Source organism: Medicago sativa, chromosome 7 (assembly GCF_051527215.1).
Source record: "Medicago sativa cultivar Bolivia chromosome 7, Bolivia_mono, whole genome shotgun sequence".
Lineage (NCBI taxonomy): Eukaryota > Viridiplantae > Streptophyta > Magnoliopsida > Fabales > Fabaceae > Medicago > Medicago sativa.
In genome coordinates this window covers 91,914,066-91,938,696 of record NC_140755.1, presented here as the reverse complement: position 1 = coordinate 91,938,696, position 24,631 = coordinate 91,914,066, and the positions used below count along the sequence as shown (strand labels likewise).

The window sequence follows — 24,631 nt, the reverse complement described above, 5'->3', positions numbered from 1 at the left end:
AATCAACTAGATCACGCTTAAAAAAAAATCAATTGGACCAACTAAATCATAATTAATCTAACAACTGGGGTAACTAACTTTTGCATTTTAATACAAGAAATATTTTGAGGCCATTTGTACACATGGAAACGGCAGATACTGAATTCAAAGTAAAGTTAGAATAAGAAGGGCCAATGTACTTAATTTAAGAATAAACATAGGACAGAGACATGAACGTTGGGTCCTATAGTAGTATTACATATGTCAATGAAAAAGGGAACATAGCGCACAACATTGTGTGCCAAGTCAAAATCATGTCATCTTCAAGATAAGTTAAACGGAAACACCAAGCGTCCCGCTTAACTCATTTGATAAGAGATAATGCATATTTTATGTAGGAGTCGGGTTCGAATCCCAAACACCCCACTTATTCACTTACAAAGTGAATTTCTCTAGCCGTTAAATTACTTAAAAAAAAAAGTAAACACCAAGCGAAATCACAAAGAAAGATGAAAAAAAAATGTGAAAGCACAAGAAGTGCAAAACAAAAATATGAAGGATTCCTTATTAGTTTTCGGCCTTAAGATTTACTCATCTATTAGTTAGGTCATGCTCATCTATTAGTTAGGTCATGCAAAATGGACAATACATAACTTTAGGTAGGTAGTAAAAGACAAACTTCTAAAATCTGCCCGTCCTTAAATATAACAAAAAGCTCATAAGAATATATAAGCTAACAGCCTTGCATGAGATTCCAACATAAAAGCTTAACAAAACAAGTAGCTCTTTTTTCCAGCATCATGGAAGTGGTTGAAGAAAAATGCCCTGCAAGTGGGAAAGAAGATTACACTCAAGATGGAACAGTAGACCTAAAAGGTAGACCTGTTTTAAGATCAAAGACTGGACGATGGAAAGCTTGCTCCTTCATAGTAGGTAAAGTGAAGCGTTTTTTGGCTTCGTGCATATTTGTATACACTCACTATGGGATCGATGGAATCAACATTGTACCTCTACAATTTTGGTGAATGACACATACTTTAGAATTTTGACAAAATTATAATGTCACTATGGTTTTGATAAACTCACCGTCAATCTAAACATACATAGTTTCATCTTTTTTTAGATATGCTAATATTGTTCTCTTTTTTCCATTTTATTGTTTTCATATATAGCAACGAATGAATTATTATTATGCATTTTTGTGTAATTTATAGGGTATGAGGTGTTTGAGAGGATGGCTTACTATGGGATAGCTTCAAACTTAGTGATATATCTAACAAACAAGCTTCATCAGGGTACTGTGGAAGCTTCAAACAACGTTAGCAACTGGGCAGGTTCAGTGTGGATGATGCCACTTGTAGGAGCTTACATAGCCGATGCTTATTTTGGCCGCTATTGGACCTTTGTAATTGCATCATGCATTTATCTCTTGGTATGTAATGATATTTATTTTCATCATTTGAGTATATGTTACTTAGTAGCAGGTAAAATTATGGGATGCATATTATGATTGGGATGTGGGAGTCCATAAACAAGACCATATGCAATATTAAGACAAGCAACTAACAGAAATTCACAGTAGTAAATTTGACACATATCATAACCCAAACCTTGACAATGAGTATATCTTAACTGAATCCAAACCATTTAAGCCTATTTGCTAAATCTTTCAAGTTTGTGTGACGATTGACAAACCACAACAACATACTTGACAATATATCCTGACCCAAAATCTTTCAAGTATCTATTCTTCTAGTATTTATTTTCCTATGCTATCCTCATTTAGTTCATTTCTGATACTGTCAAATTTTATTGTTCACACTTGGATTTCACATGAATTATTGTTTTGCCACAGGGAATGTGTTTGTTGACTCTAGCTGTCTCAGTAACATCTTTGAGGCCACCAGAATGTGCACGAGGAGTTGCAGACCAAAATTGCCCCAGGGCATCACCATTGCAAAGGGGTGTATTCTTCCTTGCCCTATACATCATTGCTGTAGGAACAGGAGGAACGAAGCCCAACATTTCAACAATGGGAGCAGACCAGTTTGACGAGTTTGAGCCCAAAGAGAAGACCTATAAACTTTCCTTCTTCAATTGGTGGTTTTTCAGTATTTTTCTGGGTACCCTATTCTCCAACACTTTTGTAATCTACATACAAGACAGAGTGGGTTGGGCCGTAGGATATGGCCTTCCTACCGCTGGACTTGCGTTTTCAGTATTGGTGTTTCTAGTAGGAACTCCATTGTATAGGCATAAATTGCCATCAGGCAGCCCTATAACTAGAATGCTCCAAGTCTTTGTGGCAGCTATGAGAAAGTGGATGACACGGGTCCCAGAAGATCCGAAAGAGCTACATGAGTTAAGCATAGAAGAGTATGCATCCAACGGGAGAAATAGAATTGATCGCAGCTCTTCCTTGAGGTTAAGTCTAATAGCGTTTTATCCTTTCAAATTTCAACATATTTTTTCATGTCACAAAGATTGGGTGTTAATAATTTAATTTGCATGCATCACTTCTTCTATGCTTGTAGTTTCCTTGACAAATCGGCTACAAAGACAGGCCAAACATCACCGTGGATGCTTTGTACAGTGACACAAGTTGAGGAAGCCAAACAAATGACAAAAATGATACCTATTTTGATTACAACACTCATCCCAAGCACATTGATAGTTCAATCGACCACACTCTTCGTTAAACAAGGCACCACGCTAGACAGAAGAATGGGACCACATTTTGATATCCCTCCGGCATGTCTCACAGCATTTACAACTATCTTCATGCTTATAAGCATTGTAGTCTATGACCTTGCTTTTGTGCCCTTAATCCGGCGATACACAAAGAACCCCAGAGGAATCACACTGTTGCAAAGACTTGGAATTGGCCTAGTGTTGCACATCGCTATAATGGTCACTGCATGCTTGGCTGAGAGGAAGAGACTCCGTGTTGCAAGAGAAAACAACCTCTTTGGTCGGCATGATACAATTCCCCTCACTATTTTTATTCTCCTCCCTCAGTTTGCATTGGCTGGGATTGCTGATAACTTTGTGGAAATTGCCAAGTTAGAGTTCTTCTATGATCAAGCACCAGAAGGCATGAAAAGTCTCGGAACATCATATTTTACAACCAGCTTGGGTTTAGGAAGTTTTCTAAGTACTTTCCTTCTTTCAATTGTTGCTAATATCACCCAGAGACATGGTCACAAAGGTTGGGTTTTGGATAACCTAAACATCTCCCGTTTAGATAACTATTACATGTTCATGGCAGTATTAAGCTTACTCAACTTCCTTTGCTTTGTGGTCGTTGCCAAGTTATTTGTATATAACGTTGATGACAGACAAGACAAATCAAGTTTGGAGATGAACCCAGCTTTATCTCAGAATAGTCCTAGAATAAGCAAAAGCACTCCACAACAAGATGCCAACTCGTAGGAAGACATGATCGTCGTTCCTTTCTTCTATTCGCCTTTCAGTAAATAAATAGCCTCAGATTTGTCTTACCGTGGTTCATCTCTTGCCATTCCCATTTTCGCGATTAAATTTGAATGCAGCGGTCTTTCCTTGTTTAGAAGCAAACACATTGGCATAAAGAGTTTTACATCAATGATAAAGAACCTCTGCTAAGAAAAACTATGTAAAGACATCTTTTATTGCACAGAATAATTAAGAACATTAATGCAGCCTATCCTTTGCATTTAAGTATTCCTAGAAAACCTTTGGGCTTCAGCCATTATATGTTAAAAAGATCACCATATGCTAGAATATCTTCCATGTATGTACTTCGACACTTACAGAAAAAGAGGCAAAATATGTATTTAAAAAAAAACCAAGAATGTAGAATCAATTCTGCTAACTCTTGAAGTTAGGAGAGGAGAAAATAATAATTAAATAGTTTATCAGATGCACTTGGGTAAGAGACTTCTTATGATCTAATCTCAAAATGTTTATGAGCTAGTTAATTCAAAAATTAACAATCTAGATAACAACTAACAAGTATATTCCATGCCATGTCACTAGTACATGATGAAATGAAAGCATGCATGATGAAGCAACGAGTGAAAGTGACTCAGGGGGCGGCAGCCTTGGCGTCTGACTGATCGAAAAATTCGGTTTTTTGAGGTTTGTTTTGTCAAAAAATCACACTGGAAACTTTCCTAATGGCAGAGGCAAACAATGTGGAGGCCAGAGATGAAAGACTGAAAAGTTATAATAGTAGCCGCCGGAAACTGAACTATAGAATATAGTTCACTTTAATTTTTATTTTATCAAAAAAATTACTAGTGACTTATTTATTTTATTCTCACTTTTCTGTATTAGATGTTAAAAAAGTATTACTTTCCTTTTTTAATCTAATTTTTCTATTAAATTTTTTCCACGTTTAAAATTGTGAAACAGTTACAAGCATATTCTGTAAATGTGTGCTTGCCGGCAGCATAGTGCATATGATATAATCTGACATGATGTTATTTTAATTAATTACTTATAATGAATAATTTATAGTAATGTGTGCATATGGATGCTAGTACCTATCTATTTAGCATAAAAAAATTACAACTTTCATATTTTGGTTTCAAAGTCAAGTTGAAAATAAAGAGGTATTGGTGCTGAAAGTGAAAATGAACATGAAACAAATATAGAGACAAGAGAGAAGAGCCAAAGAATTTGAGATGACCAGTGACTAGAAAGGGATTGAAGCATATATATATACTCAGTGAAAGGTCTGAAAGCAAATTTAACCAACAATATTGTTTTTTCCTTCGTAAGCACAAGACTTTTTCTTCTATGCTAATCTCAAGTCAGCGTCATAAGATCTAATAATAACTTGGTAGGTAAGTTAAATGTAAAACACCAACCGAATCGGCATAGAAAGGGGAAGAGGTTAAAAAAGTGAATTCATAAGAACTACAAAACAAAAAATCCGGCCGATTCCTTTTTGTTTTCGACAGTTGTTTGTTTGTTAGCTCATGTAAAATGGACAATTTGAATCACTTCTAAAATCCGTTTCCTTGTCCTTAAATACATCAAAAGCACATGAGAAAACCACTTCTTCAATGGTTGAAGAAAAAGGACAGTATTTTTCTTCAACCATTTGCTGAGCCTTTTTCTTCAACCACTTCTTCAGCACAGTATTTACCAAATCCTTTTTGATTGGTTTTGAGTTTTTTTGGTACATTGTTGAGTTGGTTTGTTTTGTCAAAGAAAGTGGTTTTATAATTTAGTGAATTAGATTTGGAGAAATAGGGAAAAGGATTATGTCATGTTACATGATAGTCTAGTGTAATCTAAGCCCTTGATTTGTTATTAAGCGAGAGAATTAAAAAAGACGGAGAATTTGAGAAGGAAAAAGAAAAGTGAAAATAAGTTTTTAGAATTTATGGTTAGCATAACACAACTCCACAAAATCCGAGTTGTAAGTTGGGGATTGCACCCACTTTTAAACACTTATGCCATACCACTCTTGCGCGCCTATCTTTTTGGTTATCTTTGATCCACCAAGATTTATCATGGCCTATGCCATTCTCTGCCATTTATGGAAGATTTCAAAAATGGAAAAATCAGATGTCATTGGATCCAGAAATTCCAATCAAGCAAGAATAAAACTCCAATAAACTAAAAAATCAAAAATAAAAAGGTGAGGTGAAAAAAAGAAAATGAAACTACGATAGACTCGTGTAAAACCACAAGTTACAACTAATGGACAATTTGAAAAATACTATGTTAGGAAATAAAATATGTAGTATGATTTGAAAATGAGCAATGCTATTTATCAAGAAAGATTTTATCAAGAATTCTTCAAGAATAAAGAATAGCCAATCACAATGCACTATTTGCCACAATTCAAGGAGGTGTGGCTGAAAAATAGGAAGTGGACAAATAAATCATCCAATTAAAATTTGCCAACTATTTCTTGAAAAATTCTTAAAGCTTTTTTTCTTGAGAAGTAGCATTTTCCTTTGAAAATATGTAGTATGATTTGTGACACAATGTTTGAAATTAATAATGAAAGAATAGGCATATTTAATAGAAGAAATATTTCTCTGTTTGAGGCCATTTGTACACATGGGAAACGGCAGATACTGAATTCAAAGTAAAGTTAGAATAAGAAGGGCCAATGTACTGAATTTAAGAATGAACATAGGACAGAGACATGAACGGCGGAATATTCCTTATTTTTTTCCGGCCTTAAATTTACTCATCCTTTAGTTAGGTCGTGCAAAATGGACAATGTATAACTTTAGTTAGGTAAAAGACAAACTTCTAAAATCAAATTGCCCGTCCTTAAATATAGCAAAAAGCTCATAAGAATAAGCTTGCAACCTTGCATAATTCAAACATAAGAGCTAATACAACACAAGTAGTTGTTCTTTCCAGCACCATGGAAGTGGTTGAAGAAAAAGGCTTAGCAAACGGGAAAGAAGATTACACTCAAGATGGAACAGTTGACCTAAAAGGTAGGCCTATTTTAAGATCGAAGACTGGACGATGGAAAGCTTGCTCCTTCATAGTAGGTAAAGTGAAGCGTTTTGTGGCTTTATGCATATTTGTATACACTATACACTATGAGATTGATGGAATCACATTGTGCCTCTACAATTTTGGCGAATGACGTATACTTTAGAATTTTGACAAAATTGCAGTGTCACTGTGGTTTTGATAAACTCACCGTGAATCTAAACATACATAGTTTCATCTTTTTTTAGATACCCTGATATTTTTCTCTTTTGTCCATTTTATTGTTTTCATATATAGCAACATGAATGAATCATTATGCATTTTTGTGTATAGGGTATGAAGTGTTTGAGAGGATGGCTTACTACGGGATAGCATCAAACTTAGTGATCTATCTAACAGACAAGCTCCATGAGGGAACTGTGAAATCTGCAAACAACGTTAGCAACTGGAAGGGTTTGGTGTGGATGATGCCACTTGTAGGAGCTTACATAGCCGATGCTTATTTCGGTCGCTATTGGACCTTTGTAATTGCATCATGCATTTATCTCTTGGTATGTAATGATATTTATTTTCATCATTTGAATATATGCTACTTAGAGGTAGATAAAATTATTGGATGAACATTATGACTAGGATGGGGGATATTAGGACAAAAAGTATATCCTAGCTGAAATATTAGGACAAGTAACTATTAGAAATTCACAATAGCAAAGTTGACACATATCATAACCCAAAACTTGACAATGAGTATATTCTAGCTGAATCCAAACCATATAGAGTCACATATATTTAGATTTTCTAGCATTTTCTCACACAAGGAAAGGAATAGTTCATGGTCATGCTATCACTTGAAGCTGTATCACTTGACTTGAATTAGGACTTTTCTAACATAGCTTAAGCCTATTTGATGAATAAGCTAAGATTTTGTTTCAAACAGAAGCGGCAATTACAGATGTGACTGTGGTTGCAGACATTGTGGCGGTTGTAATGTGTATTATGGAGCCGTGGCATGAACTTATGCAATTTATCCCGCTGATTCATCTTCAAATTGTTATGATTGTTGTTGTGTAGTATTGTGATGTGTATCATGGAGCTATGATGTGTATGAACTTATGGACATTGTGATTGCTGTGATGTGTATTATGGAGCCGTGATTGTGTTGTGACATGTATCCTGCTGATTCACCTTCAAATTGCCACACCTTTTCTCACCCGTCCCACATCCCACCAATTCTTTATCAGCAACTCACTATTATCCTAAAACATCACCACCCTTCGCATGAAAACTTCGAAATCTACTAAAGAAAGAAGAATGAAGAACAATTTGCTAGAGAACTTCAAGATCTGATGCAATATGATACAACCTGTTACCATGGTAAACGTATCTCGATATGTTGTGATGCAATTTGGCACACTACTGCAACAACTATAAAAGTGTGATTGCATTGTGATTTTTAATGAAAAGGACTCTTAGATTATTATCTTAAAAGCTAGTCATGGACTTCCAAATGTTTACCCCTAAAAAGATAAATAGGTCATACTCAAGCCTTAAACTTGGGAATATACCTGACCCGAAATCTTTGCAGTATCTATTGTAGTACATGCTTTCCTACGCTATCCTCATTTAGTTCATTTTTTACTACTATCAGAATTTATTGTTGACACTTGGATTTCACGTGCATTATTGTTTTTCTAGATATTATTGCTCGATGCATTCAGGCTTCAAAAAAGTTCATTTAGAATATTATTTATGTGATTAAAAACAGACATAAAGTTCTTTTGTTTGGCCACAGGGAATGTGTTTGTTGACTCTAGCTGTTTCAGTAACATCTTTGAGGCCACCAGAATGTGCACAAGGAGTTGCAGACCAAAACTGCCCGAGAGCGTCACCATTGCAAAGGGGTATTTTCTTCATTGCCCTGTACATCATTGCTGTAGGAACAGGAGGAACCAAGCCCAACATTTCTACAATGGGAGCAGACCACTTTTACGAGTTTGAGCCCAAAGAGAGCACCTATAAACTTTCCTTCTTCAATTGGTGGTATTTCAGTATTTTCCTGGGTACCCTTTTCTCCAACACTTTCGTAATCTACATACAAGACAGAGTGGGTTGGGCCGTAGGATATGGCCTTCCTACCATTGGACTTGCGGTTTCAGTATTGGTGTTTCTGGTAGGAACTCCATTGTATAGGCATAAATTGCCCTCAGGCAGCTGATAAGTGTTTAAAAGTGATATATTTCATATAGGAGTTTAGGCATTTTAGTGACTTGTTTTGCAAGATTCTCTATGGAAAACTCCAATTATTGTGTAAATATGTCATTTATGCTTTTGAGCCTTATTCTACCCTTTTTGTGCAGGAAAATACAAGCAAGGAGCAAGAAACGTCAAAGTTCAATGTCCTACGCTATTAGCGTGTCCTACGCTATTAGCGTGATGAAGAAATGGCCAAGGTCAGAGAGATACGCCATTAGCGTACCTGGGGCGTAGGTTTTGGAGAACTCTTGAAGAGTACGCTAATAGCGTATTCTGAGCTATTAGCGTACAAGCTCCAGAGAGCTACGCTATTGGCGCACCTGGAGCGTAGCTAGTCAAGAAGAACTACGCTATTGGCGTAATATACGCTATTAGCGTAAATACTCCAGAGAGCTACGCTATTGGCGTGGCTGGAGCGTAGCAGCAGGGCAAGGCCAACGTGGCACTCTCCTATTGGCCAGAAAATAGGCCGCCTTACCACGCTATTAGCGTGAGTTGCGCTATTAGCGCAGGTGTAAAAATGCAGGCCCATTTAAATAGCATTCTTCCCTTTCTCTATTTTTATTCACTATTCCATTGAAACATTTTATACATTTCTAGAGAGAGGTTAGAGCTATTTCATAGAGAGAAACACAAAGCAAGTGATTAAGGAGTAGATTCAACCCTAGATTCATTGAGACATCAAGGATCTTGGCATGGAATCTTCATCTTTCCTTCCTTCCTTGCATTAGTTTACATGTCTATATGTAACTATCACCTTCTTTGTAGTATTAAGGTAACTATCAAGCTATTATGTAATCTTTTGATCTTTTAATATATAAGGTTCTAGCTTAATGATTCAATATTGTTGTTATTCTTGCTTTTAATGCTTTCAAAGAGATTCAAGATGATTTGGACACAAACCCTTGAATCTAGAACTAGAATAACAATCTATCTTATGTTATATCATTCTTGACAAGTTTGTAAACCTTTGATAATTACTTTTAATCAAGCTTTTAATGCTTTCGGATACTTAATCAGGCTGGACACGGTCGATTAAGTCATCCGATCGACTTTGTTATCGTTTAAGGAATTTGGACACGAATGTTTAAACGCTAACTTGGAAATAACGATGTCGCTTTGGACACGAAGGATATTGTAGAAATGATTGTAATAATATTGGTTATAAAGCTAGAGTCTGTTAATCGATCGAGAGATTGCTGCTGTTATGCTTGCTCGTTATCTTATACCGCAAGCGAAATAGTTCGATCCCCTCTCGTTTTTACTTTAGTGTCAAATATGGATATAGTGTTACAAACAAACAAATTATATCCAAACCCTTAATGTGAACGATTGTGTAAATGCTTATGATTAAACGTAACTCCCTGTGGAAACGATCCTATATATACTCACGTGTACATAGTTATATGACGTGTAGGAAAAATCTTACATCAAAATGGCGCCGTTGCCGGGGAGTAGCGTATTTTTATATTATAAGTATGGAAACAATTTTGTCATGTTAAGTCAATTTTGCACAAAATTCTTTCATGCATATACACATACACATATATCATTCATTATTTTTTATGCTAACCACTTGGTATAGTCTTGGTGAACTTTGTTTATGCGAGGTACCGTTGCTCACGAAGACCTACAATTTGATCCAGAGATTGAGAAAACTGCTAGGTTACTTAGAAAGCAAGCAAAGGAAGCTAGGAGATTAGCCAGGCTGGCTCAGCCGGAATCTTTACTTTTTATTCCTTCTCCGTCAGGTTCGGTGCATACTATTTCACTTGGTGATTCTTCACATTCTTCACCACATTCATCTCCGAAGAGTGAACCAGAAGTAGTCATGGCTCAAGAAAATGATAATGATGCCCTACCTATGTGGATTAGTCCAAGGAGGCTAGCTAATCTTGGCAATCGTAATGCCAAATCAATTGAGCTGAAGTCGGGGTTGATAAACTTGATAACTCATAACCAGTTTACCGGTATGGATCATGAGGATCCATATAAACATCTTACCAACTTCTATGTTACCGCCGGTACACTTGGTATGAAGGAAGATGAGGAAGAGGGTGTGTTTGTGCAATTGTTTCCTCATTCTTTGATCGGGAAGGCTAAGGAGTGGTATCTTGATCAACCAACTTCTTTGATGGAAAATTGGGGTGAGCTAGAGAAAGCATTTCAAGAAAGGTTCTTTCCGGAGGATAGGCATCTTGAGGCTAAAACTTCAATTACAACTTTTGCTCAAGGCCAAAGTGAGACTCTTTGTGAAGCTTGGGAGCGCTATAAATCATTGCTAAGGAATTGTCCAAAGCATGGTTTTGATAGCCAAATGCAACTATATCTTTTTCGTCAAGGGTTACAAGACATGTCCAAGACGATGCTAGATGCAAGTGCTGGAGGTTCTATTGCTTTGAAAAACCCAGCTGAAGCTGTCAAAATCATTAATCAAATGGCTCTCAACACAAGAAAATCCTCTCACAACCGGAATCCTAATCAAAGGAAAGTCGGTATTCTGGAACTAGAAGCAAATGATGCGGTCTTAGCTCAAAATAAGCTCCTCACTCAACAAATAGAAGCTATGCAAAAGGAGATGAGAGCTATGCCTAAACAAATTCTTGAATCTCTCAAGCAAGAAGGAGGAACCGCTCAAGTCAATACTTGTGGACTTTGTACGGGGGATCATCCAACCGGCTATTGTCCCGAACCCGGTTCTTTTGAAGAGGAAGAGGTCAACTATGTGGGAAACCAACAAAGGCCTAACCAACCACAACAAGCCGGAACCTCACAACAAAATCCGGGTACTTCCAACTTCCAAGGAAGGTATCCGGCCAACCAAAACCAACAAAGACCTTGGAGAACACCGTACAACAATAACTACCAATATCCTCAATCAAATTTCTACCAACAACCTTTCCCCCAATTCCAACAACCCTTCAATAATCAATACCAATTTCCACCACCAAATAACCCCCAACAACCTAACAATTCCCAAAGCACCGAGGAGGTCTTGAAACAATTCATGCAAGTGTCCATGGCTAACCAGAAAAACACCGACGCGTCGATCAAAGGCCTTGAGACACAAGTTGGTCAGTTAGCACAACAAATGGCTCAAGGTCCTCCGCAATTGGGAGCTTTCACCGCTAACACTCAACCAAATCCTAAGGAGCACCACAAGGCATAGCAGTCAAAAGCTATAGCTACAAGGAGTGGGAGAGTAGTAGGTAAAGGGGTAGGTGATGATATTGTTGTTGAAGAGAAGGAAGATGAGGTTGTCAATGAGGAGGATAAAGAGAAGTTCGAGGAGGATAGTGTAGAGATAGAGGAGGAAGTGTATATAAAGAATAAAGAAGCATTAGTTGAAAAAGAAAAAAATCAAAAAAGAGATCTTGAGGTACAAGTGGAGATGGAGAGAAAGAATAAAGATGTGGGGGAAGATAAAGGGAAGAAACAAGTAGTTGAGAAGCAAGTGGTGGCTCAACGCTTACCATACCCACATGCTCCATCGAAGAAAGACAAAGAGCGGCAATACGCAAGGTTTCTTGAACTCTTCAAGAAGTTGCAAATTGATATACCATTCTCAGAAGCCTTGGAGCAAATGCCGGTCTATGCGAAGTTCATGAAAGATATCCTTTCCAAGAAAAGAAGAATCAACGATGAAGAGACGATCCAAATCGATGCCAATTGTAGTGCTATTATTCAAAGAACAATGCCAAAGAAAGAGCAAGATCCGGGAAGAGTCACTCTACCGGTAGCTATTGGCACAACACATGTAGGTAAAGCACTACTTGATCTTGGATCAAGCATCAATCTCATGCCTTTGTCCGTTGCCAAAAGAGTTGGTGACCTTTGTATAAAGCGGACTAGGATGATGTTGCAATTGGCCGACAAATCCTTTGCAAAACCATTAGGTATGGCCGAAGATGTTCTTGTAAAAGTGGACAAATTTATTTTTCCGGCTGATTTTGTGGTTATGGATGTCGAAGAAGATGAGGATGTGCCTATCTTAATGGGAAGGAATTTCATGCAAACGGCTCGGATGATGATTGATCTTGATGATAATATCATGAAGGTCAAGGTAAATGATGAAGAGGTTACCTTCAACATCCGAGAAGCTTTGAAGTACTCGAAAGACAAGGGTGCGTGTTTCAAAATGGATGCAACCGAAGAAGTCATCTTGACTACTCGGAAGCAAATGCACAATAGAACACCCCTTGAGAGTGCTTTGGTGGACGCACTCAATGCTATTGATGAAGACGAAGCAAGTGCCATTGAAGAGTGTTTGAAGGAGCTAGATTCCTTGAAGGAGGTTCTTCCTAATCAAGCCATACTTGAAGATTTGAAAGAAGAATCCAAGGAAGAAGCCAAAGTTGATGACACCAAGGTAGAATTAAATGTTTTGCCATCTAATTTGAAATATGTTTTTCTTGAGAAAGATGGTACAAAACCGGTGATCATTAGTAGCTCCTTGTCCATCGATGAAGAAACAAAGTTGGTAAAGGTTCTCAAGGCCAACAAAGAAGCAATAGGGTGGAAGTTATCCGACTTGAAAGGGATAAGTCCATCTTATTGTATGCACAAGATTATGATGGAAGAAAACTTCAAGCCGGTAGCACAACCGCAACGCCGCTTAAATCCAAATATGAAAGAGGTGGTGCGAAAGGAAGTAGTGAAGTTGCTTGAAGCCGGCATGATCTATCCTATCTCGGATAGTGCTTGGGTAAGCCCGGTTCAAGTAGTTCCCAAGAAAGGAGGAATGACGGTGATCACTAATGATAAAGATGAGTTGATCCCAACTAGAACCGTCACCGGATGGAGAATGTGTATAGATTATAGAAGACTCAATCAAGCAACAAGGAAGGATCACTTCCCCTTGCCCTTCATGGATCAAATGCTTGAAAGACTCTCCGGTCAATCCTTTTATTGCTTCCTAGATGGTTACTCCGGTTACAATCAAATCGCCATGAATCCAGATGATCACGAGAAGATGGCTTTCACTTGCCCCTTTGGTATTTTTGCTTATCGAAGAATGCCATTTGGCTTGTGTAATGCACCCGCAACTTTTCAACGGTGTGTTCAAGCAATCTTCTCCAAACTTATTGGAAAATGCATGGAGGTGTTCATGGATGATTTCTCGGTTTTCGGTTCGTCATTTGATACGTGTTTGAATAGCTTGGATACCGTGCTGAAGCGGTGTATTGAAACTAGCTTGGTGCTCAATTGGGAGAAATGTCACTTCATGGTTACCGAGGGTATTGTCCTTGGTCATAAGATTTCTGCTAAGGGTATTGAGGTAGACCAAGCAAAGGTCGATGTCATAGGAAAGCTTCCTCCACCGGTAAATGTCAAAGGTGTGCGGAGTTTTCTTGGTCATGCCGGTTTCTACCGGAGATTCATCAAAGACTTCTCAAAGATTGCAAAGCCTATGAGCAACTTGCTCAACAAAGATAAGTCTTTTGTTTTTGATAATGAATGTCTTGATGCATTTGAATCTTTAAAAGAAAAGTTGACCACCGCACCAATAATCATTGCTCCTAATTGGGATTTAAATTTTGAATTAATGTGTGATGCAAGTGATTATGCTGTTGGTGCGGTCTTGGGTCAACGTAAGGATAAAATTTTTCATGCTATTCACTATGCAAGTAAGGTTTTGAATGAGGCACAAATCAATTATGCCACAACTGAAAAAGAGTTACTTGCAATAGTTTATGCAATGGAGAAATTTCGTTCTTACTTTGTAGGTTCCAAAATTGTTGTTTACACTGACCATGCAGCTATCAAGTATCTCCTTACTAAGTCCGACTCAAAGCCAAGGCTCATCCGTTGGATGTTGTTGCTTCAAGAGTTTGACTTAGAGATCAAGGATAAGAAAGGCACGGAGAATCTTGTAGCTGATCACCTTTCAAGGTTGACAAACAATGAGGTAACCAAGAATGAACCGGAGGTTCGTGAAGAATTTCCAGATGAACGGTTGCTAGCAATCAATGTGAGACCGTGGTTTGCCGACATGGTGAACTACAAAGCAACCGGGTTCATTCCGGAAGATTTTGAATGGCAACAACGCAAGAAGTTCCTTCATGATGCTAACCACTTTGTGTGGGATGAGCCTTATTTGTTCAAAATTGGAGCGGACAATCTCTTGCGTAGGTGTGTGGATGATGAAGAGGCAAAGAAGATCCTATGGCAATGTCATAATTCGCCCTATGGAGGTCACTTCAACGGGGAGAGAACAGCCTCAAAGGTACTTCAATCCGGGTTCTATTGGCCAACTCTTTTCAAAGATGCCAATTTACATTGCAAGTATTGTGATGAATGCCAAAGAACCGGATCAATGTCAAAAAGAAATGAGATGCCTCTACAACTCATCCTTGAAGTGGAAGTGTTTGATTGTTGGGGTATAGATTTTGTTGGCCCTTTTCCTTCATCATATTCAAATGAGTACATCTTGGTAGCTGTTGATTATGTTTCAAAGTGGGTGGAAGCCGTAGCATCGCCTAAAGCCGATAGCAAGACGGTAGTGAAGTTCCTAAAAAAGAATATTTTCACCCAGTTTGGTACACCAAGAGTTCTCATTAGTGATGGAGGGTCACACTTTTGCAACACACAACTTGCCAAGGCCCTAGATCATTATGGAGTCAAGCACAAAGTAGCATCACCGTATCATTCGCAAACGAATGGACAAGCCGAAGTTTCTAACCGGGAGGTCAAACGCATACTTCAGAAGACGGTCTCTACATCTCGGAAGGATTGGTCGGCTAAACTTGATGAAGCTTTGTGGGCATATAGGACTGCATACAAGTCTCCTATAGGCCTTACTCCTTTCCAAATGGTCTATGGCAAATCTTGTCACTTACCGGTCGAGCTCGAACATAAAGCCTTTTGGGCGTTGAAGTTCCTAAACTTTGATCAAGAGAAGGCCGGTGAAAGAAGAAAAGTTCAAATGCATGAGCTTGAAGAATTGCGAAATCAAGCTTATGAATCTTCAAAGCTCTACAAAGAAAGGACCAAGAAGTATCATGACAAGAAGATCATTCTGAGACAATTCATGCCGGGACAAATGGTATTACTTTTCAATTCAAGACTGAGGTTGTTTTCGGGCAAATTGAAGTCTAAGTGGTCCGGACCTTTCATGGTTAAAGAGGTCAAACCGTATGGAGCTGTTGAACTTGAGGACCCAGTCACCAAAGCCAACTGGACTGTTAATGGGCAAAGGCTTAAGCCCTACTTCGGTGGTGAAATTGATCGGTGTTTGACGACGATTTCACTAATCGAGCCATGATTTCTTCAAAATGCGTCAAGCTAAGGACGTAAAACAAGCTCTTGCTGGGAGGCACACCCAGTTTTGTAAGTATTTTTATGTTTTTTGCATATAAGAGTAGTACATATACATTTACAAGCAGAAATGAAAGACTTTGAAAAACTGATCCTGAAGCCTCACGCCAATAGCGAAATTTGCGCTATTAGCGTGAGAGCTCCAGAGAGCCACGCTATTAGCGTGAGTTTGGCGTGGGAGAAAAATTTTTTGTGGGCCCAGGGGATTAACTCCCCATAACTTCCCACAACCCCTCTTTTTCCCCTTTTACGGTTTCACTCCTTCATTTTCTCACTCTCACACACAAAACAACTTCTCTCTCACATATAACCCTAATTCACAAACAAGGTTTCAATTGGTTTCAAGCATCCATTTTTGCATCTTTTCTTCTTGCATTTGTGTTGCTTCTCTCTGCATTAACAAGGTTTGATCTTCTCTTCCTCTCTTTATTCTTGAATTTAAAAAATCCATGTTTTTGACATGATTAGAGATGGTTAGGTTAGGGTTAGAGTTTTGATTTGTGAATAGAGATTGTTCTTCATTGATAATAGTTGGAAAAGGAACAATAATCATAACCCACATGCAACTAACATTCATCTTTTGATTTTGACCCATTTTGTAAATTTGAAAGATAAGGGTTTTGAATGATTTGTGTACCAATGTTGTGATTCTGATTCCTTTTCATGATTCTATTGTGTTTTAGAGACATAGGATGAAACCTAGGGTTGAAATTTGCTGGTTGGTGTTGTGAAATTGCAGGAATAAAGATTTTGAAAATTTGAAATTGCAGGTACGAAGAACTACGCTAATAGCGAAATATACGCTAATAGCGCAACTTTTCCAGAAAAATTTCGCTAATAGCGTACCCTACGCTAATAGCGAAAGTTTCCCAGAAAAATTTTGCTATTAGCGTGGCTGGCGCTAATAGCGTAGATCTTCTTACTTGCCCAGATTTTCAAAATTTTTGATGTTTTTAAATAACCAATTCTGTTTTGTGCTAATATTTTCTATGCAATATGTTGGTGTTTCCTGGTTTTGTTGCAGATGGCACCGAAAAATGTTGAAAAAACTACCGGGACCAAACGTCCAAGAGGCAAAGGTGCCTCTACCTCTGCTTCACCTGCAATCCCAAACTGTTTCCCCACCCCTGCCCACTCTGCCAGGTTTAAGAAGATGGCACAGTACAAAACCTGGCACGAGAAAACCTTTGACATTCACCCTAGTGGTGAGCATGCTGATATGCTCCACATTTTCACTGGTCGCAAATGGACCAAACTCCTTGTGCCCGCAACCGAGATTAACACCGACCTAATCAAGGAGTTCTATTGTAATGCTGTCCCTGATGCCTCACCCGCTACCTTTGCTGAGACTTTCTCTTGGACTTCTTATGTCCGAGGAAAGCAAATCCCATTTGATAGGGATGCAATCAATGATTTCCTTGAAAATGCCTTAAACCTTGAACCATCTGAGGACCCCACAATGCCCACCTTGTGTACCTATGCTAAGAGAAACGCTCAAGGCAATTGGAAATTTCAGCAAATTGAGCGTGATATCATGAACAAGGGTAGGTGCTTTGTAAAGAATGACAAGGGAGAGATTAGGCATGCACTTACCAAGGAGATGACTGCTACTGCCCGCTTAGTTTTCCAATTCCTTGTCCACAATGCCTTTCCTAGAGCCCATACATCAGATGCCCCAAAAGCCGTTCTACCACTCATCTGGTGCATATTGAAAGAAGTGCCTGTTGATATTGCTCGCATCATAGCCAATGAGATGAAGGCTGTGGCTTTGAAAGTTGCCACGGGTGCTAAGAAGGTGGCATTGTTCTACCCGGGTTTGATTATGGGATTGCTTAAGGCTTATGGAGTGCCTATTTCTGGACCCTATGATGAAGATATTGAAGGGGCCTTTACTGACACTCATATTCGCACCTGGGAGAAAACAGAGCAGAGGGCAGCCCAATACCATTTCTCTGATGATGAAGGTGGCCCATCTGAGGGTGCTGGTTCTTTTGACTTTTCAGGTTTGCAGACCTTTATGCTGGAGCAGCAGATGCATAACCAGTACGTGAGGGACCAGAACAGCTTCTTAATGGATCAGAATGAGGCAATTTGGAGGAGCAACATGGGCATACACCAGGACCTCTACAATGCTCACATGCATCCGGGAAATGCTGAGTACCCGGTTATGACTCCTGAGCAGTACCAGGCTTATGTTCATTGGCATGAGGGCAGGCCAAATCCTTATGTGGGGGTGGCTGATGCTGTTGATGATGAGGCGACACCTGATGATGCTGGAGTTGTGGGTGATGATGATGTGTACCAGGATCTTGATATGGATGATGCTGGAGAGGATGATCAGTGATCTGGGTTTTTAGTGATGTTTTTTTTCTTTATGCTTTCTAACTCTATGTTTTTATTTCATGTTGGAACAGTTGTTTAATTGGTTGTATTTTGTACTCTTCAAGCACTGTGGTTTTAGTGCTTGATTTGTTACTTTGTTACTTTATATTTAGTTTAATAACTTAGCTTTTTGGTTTAATAACTTATGCTTTGGATGAAATTTTTTGTTTACATCTTGCTTGTGTCTCTCAAAAGAAAATTGCTCATGAACAATAAATTTTAAAGTGCTCCATGGAGCCATGTTTGAGCAAAAGCAGGTGAGTGATAATGATATTACTTGTGAGAAAGCGTAAGGCCAAGGTATTGGTTTCCTGTTATTCTAGGTTTTTAATAAGAATTTGAAACTTGTACTTTGCACAAAATATATATCATGTAAGTCTTTTCATAAACATAAATATCTTTGAACCACTTAGTACTTAACCTAAATGTGAGGTAGCTTCAATCTGTTGTATATATGTTGGAGACCGATAATCATCGTCTAACTTGTTTTAGTTATGTTAAATCTGATAATTATTTTGAATTGTTTGAAAGCATGGAAAGGATCAAGGCACTTTTTGAATTGAGAGTAACCTACTTGACCACATAAAGCCTACCTGTGAGAAGAGCGAGTATCCGATACCCCAATCTGAGCCAAATGAATCAAGTCCTCAAACATGAACTGTCAATATTCATAAGCACAATGCTTGTTGAATTTGCCTGAAATTTTTCAAAAATCCAGTTCATGGTTGAATCTTATAGGACTTTGATAATTTTACTTTGTTGAACCCTTAACCTTTTTGTACTTTGTCCCTTGCCTTAGGATAGGGGAACATTCAATTAGAGTTTTGTTGTATTCAAGTTGGGGAGGAAAAGGAGGCATTATATGTTAAGTTATGGTGAAGTTGTAAAATAACCTGACAACATTGAATCAAAGAAAAAAAAAATTGTACATTTGAAAAAGAAAAGAAAAGAAAAAGAAAGAGAAAAATCAAAAATAGAATAAGTTGTCAAGGTTATAAGTTTGATTGTTAATCACCAAAGGTTTTAATTCTTGGTAGGGAAGTATATGGATTTCAAGTTGTGATACAAAAAATGTTCCTCTTTGATAGGATTTCTGATCAATTGCCCCACATATGACATTTCTTTTGTAGCCCGGCCAAGTTATAACCCTTGCAAGACCTTTTGATCCATGCTTTTATGCTTTTTGAGACGATATTTGGATGGACACCTAACTTAAATAGGATGTTAGCATGATTGTTGGATGTGTGTTCATTACCTCATTCATTGTTATCATTATATTGCATTTACTTTCAAAGAAGTGTGTTAGGTGTGGTTCATAGATAGATATGTTTATGTTTTGAAGTTTATGATGTATAGTTTGTGCTTAGGACATTTTTCGCATTCTTAGTTTGAACCTAGAGTAGCGGAGGACTTCATGCTTGTCCACGCGATCATATTTGAATCACCATTTGTTTATTTTTGTTTTGAATTGTTTGACACCATGTTGAAAACCTTGTCCAAAGCCTTGTTAGTTTCCTTTTCAATTGATTTGTTTGAGGACAAACAAAAAGCCAAGTTGGGGAGAGCTTGATAAGTGTTTAAAAGTGATATATTTCATATAGGAGTTTAGGCATTTTAGTGACTTGTTTTGCAAGATTCTCTATGGAAAACTCCAATTATTGTGTAAATATGTCATTTATGCTTTTGAGCCTTATTCTACCCTTTTTGTGCAGGAAAATACAAGCAAGGAGCAAGAAACGTCAAAGTTCAATGACCTACGCTATTAGCGTGTCCTACGCTATTAGCGTGATGAAGAAATGGCCAAGGTCAGAGAGATACGCCATTAGCGTACCTGGGGCGTAGGTTTTGGAGAACTCTTGAAGAGTACGCTAATAGCGTATTCTGAGCTATTAGCGTACAAGCTCCAGAGAGCTACGCTATTGGCGCACCTGGAGCGTAGCTAGTCAAGAAGAACTACGCTATTGGCGTAATATACGCTATTAGCGTAAATACTCCAGAGAGCTACGCTATTGGCGTGGCTGGAGCGTAGCAGCAGGGCAAGGCCAACGTGGCACTCTCCTATTGGCCAGAAAATAGGCCGCCTTACCACGCTATTAGCGTGAGTTGCGCTATTAGCGCAGGTGTAAAAATGCAGGCCCATTTAAATAGCATTCTTCCCTCTCTCTATTTTTATTCACTATTCCATTGAAACATTTTATACATTTCTAGAGAGAGGTTAGAGCTATTTCATAGAGAGAAACACAAAGCAAGTGATTAAGGAGTAGATTCAACCCTAGATTCATTGAGACATCAAGGATCTTGGCATGGAATCTTCATCTTTCCTTCCTTCCTTGCATTAGTTTACATGTCTATATGTAACTATCACCTTCTTTGTAGTATTAAGGTAACTATCAAGCTATTATGTAATCTTTTGATCTTTTAATATATAAGGTTCTAGCTTAATGATTCAATATTGTTGTTATTCTTGCTTTTAATGCTTTCAAAGAGATTCAAGATGATTTGGACACAAACCCTTGAATCTAGAACTAGAATAACAATCTATCTTATGTTATATCATTCTTGACAAGTTTGCAAACCTTTGATAATTACTTTTAATCAAGCTTTTAATGCTTTCGGATACTTAATCAGGCTGGACACGGTCGATTAAGTCATCCGATCGACTTTGTTATCGTTTAAGGAATTTGGACACGAATGTTTAAACGCTAACTTGGAAATAACGATGTCGCTTTGGACACGAAGGATATTGTAGAAATGATTGTAATAATATTGGTTATAAAGCTAGAGTCTGTTAATCGATCGAGAGATTGCTGCTGTTATGCTTGCTCGTTATCTTATACCGCAAGCGAAATAGTTCGATCCCCTCTCGTTTTTACTTTAGTGTCAAATATGGATATAGTGTTACAAACAAACAAATTATATCCAAACCCTTAATGTGAACGATTGTGTAAATGCTTATGATTAAACGTAACTCCCTGTGGAAACGATCCTATATATACTCACGTGTACATAGTTATATGACCTGTAGGAAAAATCTTACATCAGCAGCCCTATAACTAGAATGCTACAAGTCTTTGTGGCGGCTATGAGAAAGTGGATGACACGGGTCCCAGAAGATCCAAAAGAGCTACATGAGTTAAGCATAGAAAAGTATGCATGCAACGGGAGAAATAGAATTAATCGCAGCTCTTCCTTGAGGTTAGGTCTAATTGAGTTATATTCTTTCAAATTTCACCATCTTTTTTCATGTCACAAAGATTGGGCATTGATCATTTAATTTGCATGCATCACTTCTTCTATGCTTGTAGTTTCCTTGACAAAGCGGCAACAAAGACAGGCCAAACGTAACCATGGATGCTTTGTACAGTGACACAAGTTGAGGAAACCAAACAAATGACAAAAATGATTCCGATTTTGATTACAACACTTATCCCAAGCACATTGATAGTTCAATCCACTACACTCTTCATTAAACAAGGCACCACGCTAGACAGAAGAATGGGACCACATTTTGATATCCCTCCGGCATGTCTCACGGCATTTACAACTATCTTCATGCTTATAAGCATTGTAGTCTATGACCTTGCTTTTGTGCCAATGATCCGGCGATACACAAAGAACCCCAGAGGGATCACACTGTTGCAGAGACTAGGAATTGGCCTAGTGTTGCACATCGCTATAATGGTCACTGCATGCTTGGCTGAAAGGAAAAGACTCAGTGTTGCAAGAGAAAACAACCTCTTTGGCCGACATGATACAATTCCCCTCACTATTTTTATTCTCCTCCCTCAGTTTGCCTTGGCAGGGATTGCTGATAACTTTGTCGAAATTGCCAAGTTAGAGTTCTTCTATGATCAAGCACCAGAAGGCATGAAAAGTCTCGGAACATCATATTTTACAACCAGCTTGGGTTTAGGAAGTTTTCTAAGTACTTTCCTTCTTTCATTTGTTGCTAATATTACCCAGAGACATGGTCACAAAGGTTGGGTTTTGGATAACCTAAACATCTCCCGGTTAGATAATTATTATATGTTCATGGCAGTATTAAGCTTACTCAACTTCCTTTGCTTTCTGGTTGTTGCCAAGTTATTTGTATATAACGTTGATGTCAGACAAGACAAATCAAGTTTGGAGATGAACCCAACTTCATCTCAGAATAGTCCTAGAATAAGCAAAAGCATTCCACAACAAGATGCCAACTCGTAGGAAAACACGACCATCACTCCTTCCTTCTATCCGCCTTTCAGAAAATAAATAGCTTCAGTTTTGTCTTGCCATGGTTCATCTCTTTCAATTCCCATTTTCGCGATTAAATTTGAAAGCAGCGGTCTTTCCTTGTTTAGAAACATTAACATGGTCATAGAGTTTCACATCAATGATAAAGAACCTCTACGGAGAAAAACTATGTATGTAATTCCTAGAAAACCTTCAGCCATTATATGCTAGAATATCTTCCATGTATGTAATTCGATACTTACAGCAAAAGAGGCAAAATATTTATTAAAAAAAGAAAACAAGAATGTAGAATAAATTCTGATAACTCTTGAAGTTAGGCAGGGGAGAAAATAATAATTAAAGTTTATCAGATGCACTTGGGTAAGAGACTTCTTATGATCTAATCTCAGAATGTTTATGGTCTAGTTAATTCAAAACATTAACAACATTCAAAACATTAACAACCTAGATAACAACTAACAAGTATATTCAATGCCATGTCACTAGTACATGATGAAGTGAAAGCATACATGATGAAGCGATGAGTGAAAGTGCATGACTCGGGGGAGGGCGTCTGACTGACCAGAAAATTCTGCTTTTGAGGTTTGTTTCGTCAAAAAATCTCGCCGTAAAATTTCCTAATTATGGTGGCAAACAATGTGGAGGCTAAAGATTAAAGACGGAAAAGCAATAGTTGCAGCCGCTGGAAACTGAACTGTAGTGTAGAAAATAGTTCACTTTAATTTTTTATTTTATTAAAACAATTACTAGTGACTTAGTTATTTTATTCTCACTTTTCTATATCAGATGTTAAAAAAGTTTCACTTTCCTTTTTTATCTAATTTTTCTATTAAATTCTTCCACGTTTAAAATTATGAAACAGTTGCAAGCAATCAAGCATATTCTGTAAATGTGTGCTTGCCGGCTGCACAGTGCATATGATATAATCTACATGATGTTGTTCCAATTAATAGTAACATCTGCATATGGATACTAGTACCTATCTATTTAGCATAAAAAAATGCTTTCGGCAATTACAACTTTCATATTTTGGTTTCAAAGTCAAGTTGAAAATAAAGAGGTACTGGTGCTGAAAGTGAGAATGAACATGAAACAAAGATAGAGACATGAGAGAAGAGCCATAGAATTTGAGATGACCAGTGACTAGATAGAGATTGAAGCATATATATAGACTAACAGTATATATATTGTTTTTTCCTTTGTAAGCATTAGACTTTTTCTGCTATGCTAATCTCAAGTCAGGTTCATAAGATCTAATAACAAACCGAATCAGCATATGAAAGAAGAGATTAAAAATGTGAATTCATAACAACTACAAACAAAAAATCCAGCCGATTCCTTTTTGTTTTCGACATTTTTTTGTATTTAATTAATAGTTTTTCGCCTCAAATTATAAGTCTTTTTTACTATTTCGCATAAAAGTAATAGTTAACGATATTATAAGAAAAACAACATTAATATTTCATTGATATTGTAAAACGATTTAGTATAATTTAAGGCAAAAGTAGAATCAATCAAGAATAACGAGGAATGAATAATAATGTTGATTTCTTGCTGTAAAAATTGTCCTTATCTTAACACATCATCCCAATCTTCTTGTAAATAAATTTCATTTCGGAACCTTCAGAATACTCTGTCATTGGATTCGATACCATGTTTTTGAAAAAGAAAAATAAAAAACAACTATAACTGATAAATTGGAAATGTTAACTAGTGCCCCGAGCACTGGTTAAAGACTTAAAATGGTAAGTTTTTATGAAAGTTTGTGTGACAAAGAAAGTGCATTGGAAATTGAAAATTTTGAGATTTAAAGAAATATTACTTATTTTAGAAAGCTTAAAGAGTGTCACGGGGACACTCGTTAACAAGACCCTGATAAATTTATACTACCACTTTTTTAAAACTTAATTAAGAGTATATTTAATGATCTTTTAAGCACTTACAGTTATATATAAAACCTTCAATAGAAAGCAAGCACATATTTTGTTTTGTTTCTGAAATTAAAAAATTGCAA

General features: G+C 37.5%; 2 protein-coding genes and 1 pseudogene across 3 annotated transcripts; all 3 read left to right on the top strand.

Annotated features, from left to right (window-relative positions):
• Positions 1-445: 445 nt before the first annotated feature.
• LOC146910256 (protein NRT1/ PTR FAMILY 5.3-like) lies at positions 446-3,659 on the top strand. Its single transcript, XM_085722833.1, has 4 exons — positions 446-912; positions 1,194-1,411; positions 1,835-2,403; positions 2,514-3,659. Exons 1-4 carry the CDS (start codon positions 726-728, stop codon positions 3,409-3,411), a joined length of 1,872 nt encoding a protein of 623 aa, XP_085578959.1. The 5' UTR covers positions 446-725; the 3' UTR covers positions 3,412-3,659.
• A 2,557-nt stretch (positions 3,660-6,216) lies between these two features.
• LOC146910255 (protein NRT1/ PTR FAMILY 5.3-like) lies at positions 6,217-9,235 on the top strand. Its single transcript, XM_085722834.1, has 3 exons — positions 6,217-6,488; positions 6,766-6,983; positions 8,225-9,235. The coding sequence occupies exons 1-3, from the start codon at positions 6,356-6,358 to the stop codon at positions 8,645-8,647; spliced, it is 774 nt and encodes a 257-aa protein (XP_085578960.1). The 5' UTR covers positions 6,217-6,355; the 3' UTR covers positions 8,648-9,235.
• A 12,196-nt stretch (positions 9,236-21,431) lies between these two features.
• On the top strand, positions 21,432-23,014 carry LOC146910254 (protein NRT1/ PTR FAMILY 5.3 pseudogene; annotated as a pseudogene). The gene is made up of 2 exons (XR_015017568.1): positions 21,432-21,579; positions 21,690-23,014. The product of XR_015017568.1 is annotated as a protein NRT1/ PTR FAMILY 5.3 pseudogene (transcript).
• The last annotated feature ends 1,617 nt before the right edge of the window (positions 23,015-24,631 follow it).

Bases quoted from the DNA above. Each gene is read 5' to 3' on its own strand.
- LOC146910256 (XM_085722833.1), top strand. From the start codon at position 726: ATGAGATTCCAACATAAAAGCTTAACAAAACAAGTAGCTCTTTTTTCC. The intron at 1,412-1,834 runs GTATGTAATGAT...GTTTTGCCACAG, and splicing joins CATCATGCATTTATCTCTTG to GGAATGTGTTTGTTGACTCT. The intron at 2,404-2,513 runs GTTAAGTCTAAT...CTATGCTTGTAG, and splicing joins GATCGCAGCTCTTCCTTGAG to TTTCCTTGACAAATCGGCTA.
- LOC146910255 (XM_085722834.1), top strand. From the start codon at position 6,356: ATGGAAGTGGTTGAAGAAAAAGGCTTAGCAAACGGGAAAGAAGATTAC. The intron at 6,489-6,765 runs GTAAAGTGAAGC...TTTTGTGTATAG, and splicing joins AGCTTGCTCCTTCATAGTAG to GGTATGAAGTGTTTGAGAGG. The intron at 6,984-8,224 runs GTATGTAATGAT...GTTTGGCCACAG, and splicing joins CATCATGCATTTATCTCTTG to GGAATGTGTTTGTTGACTCT.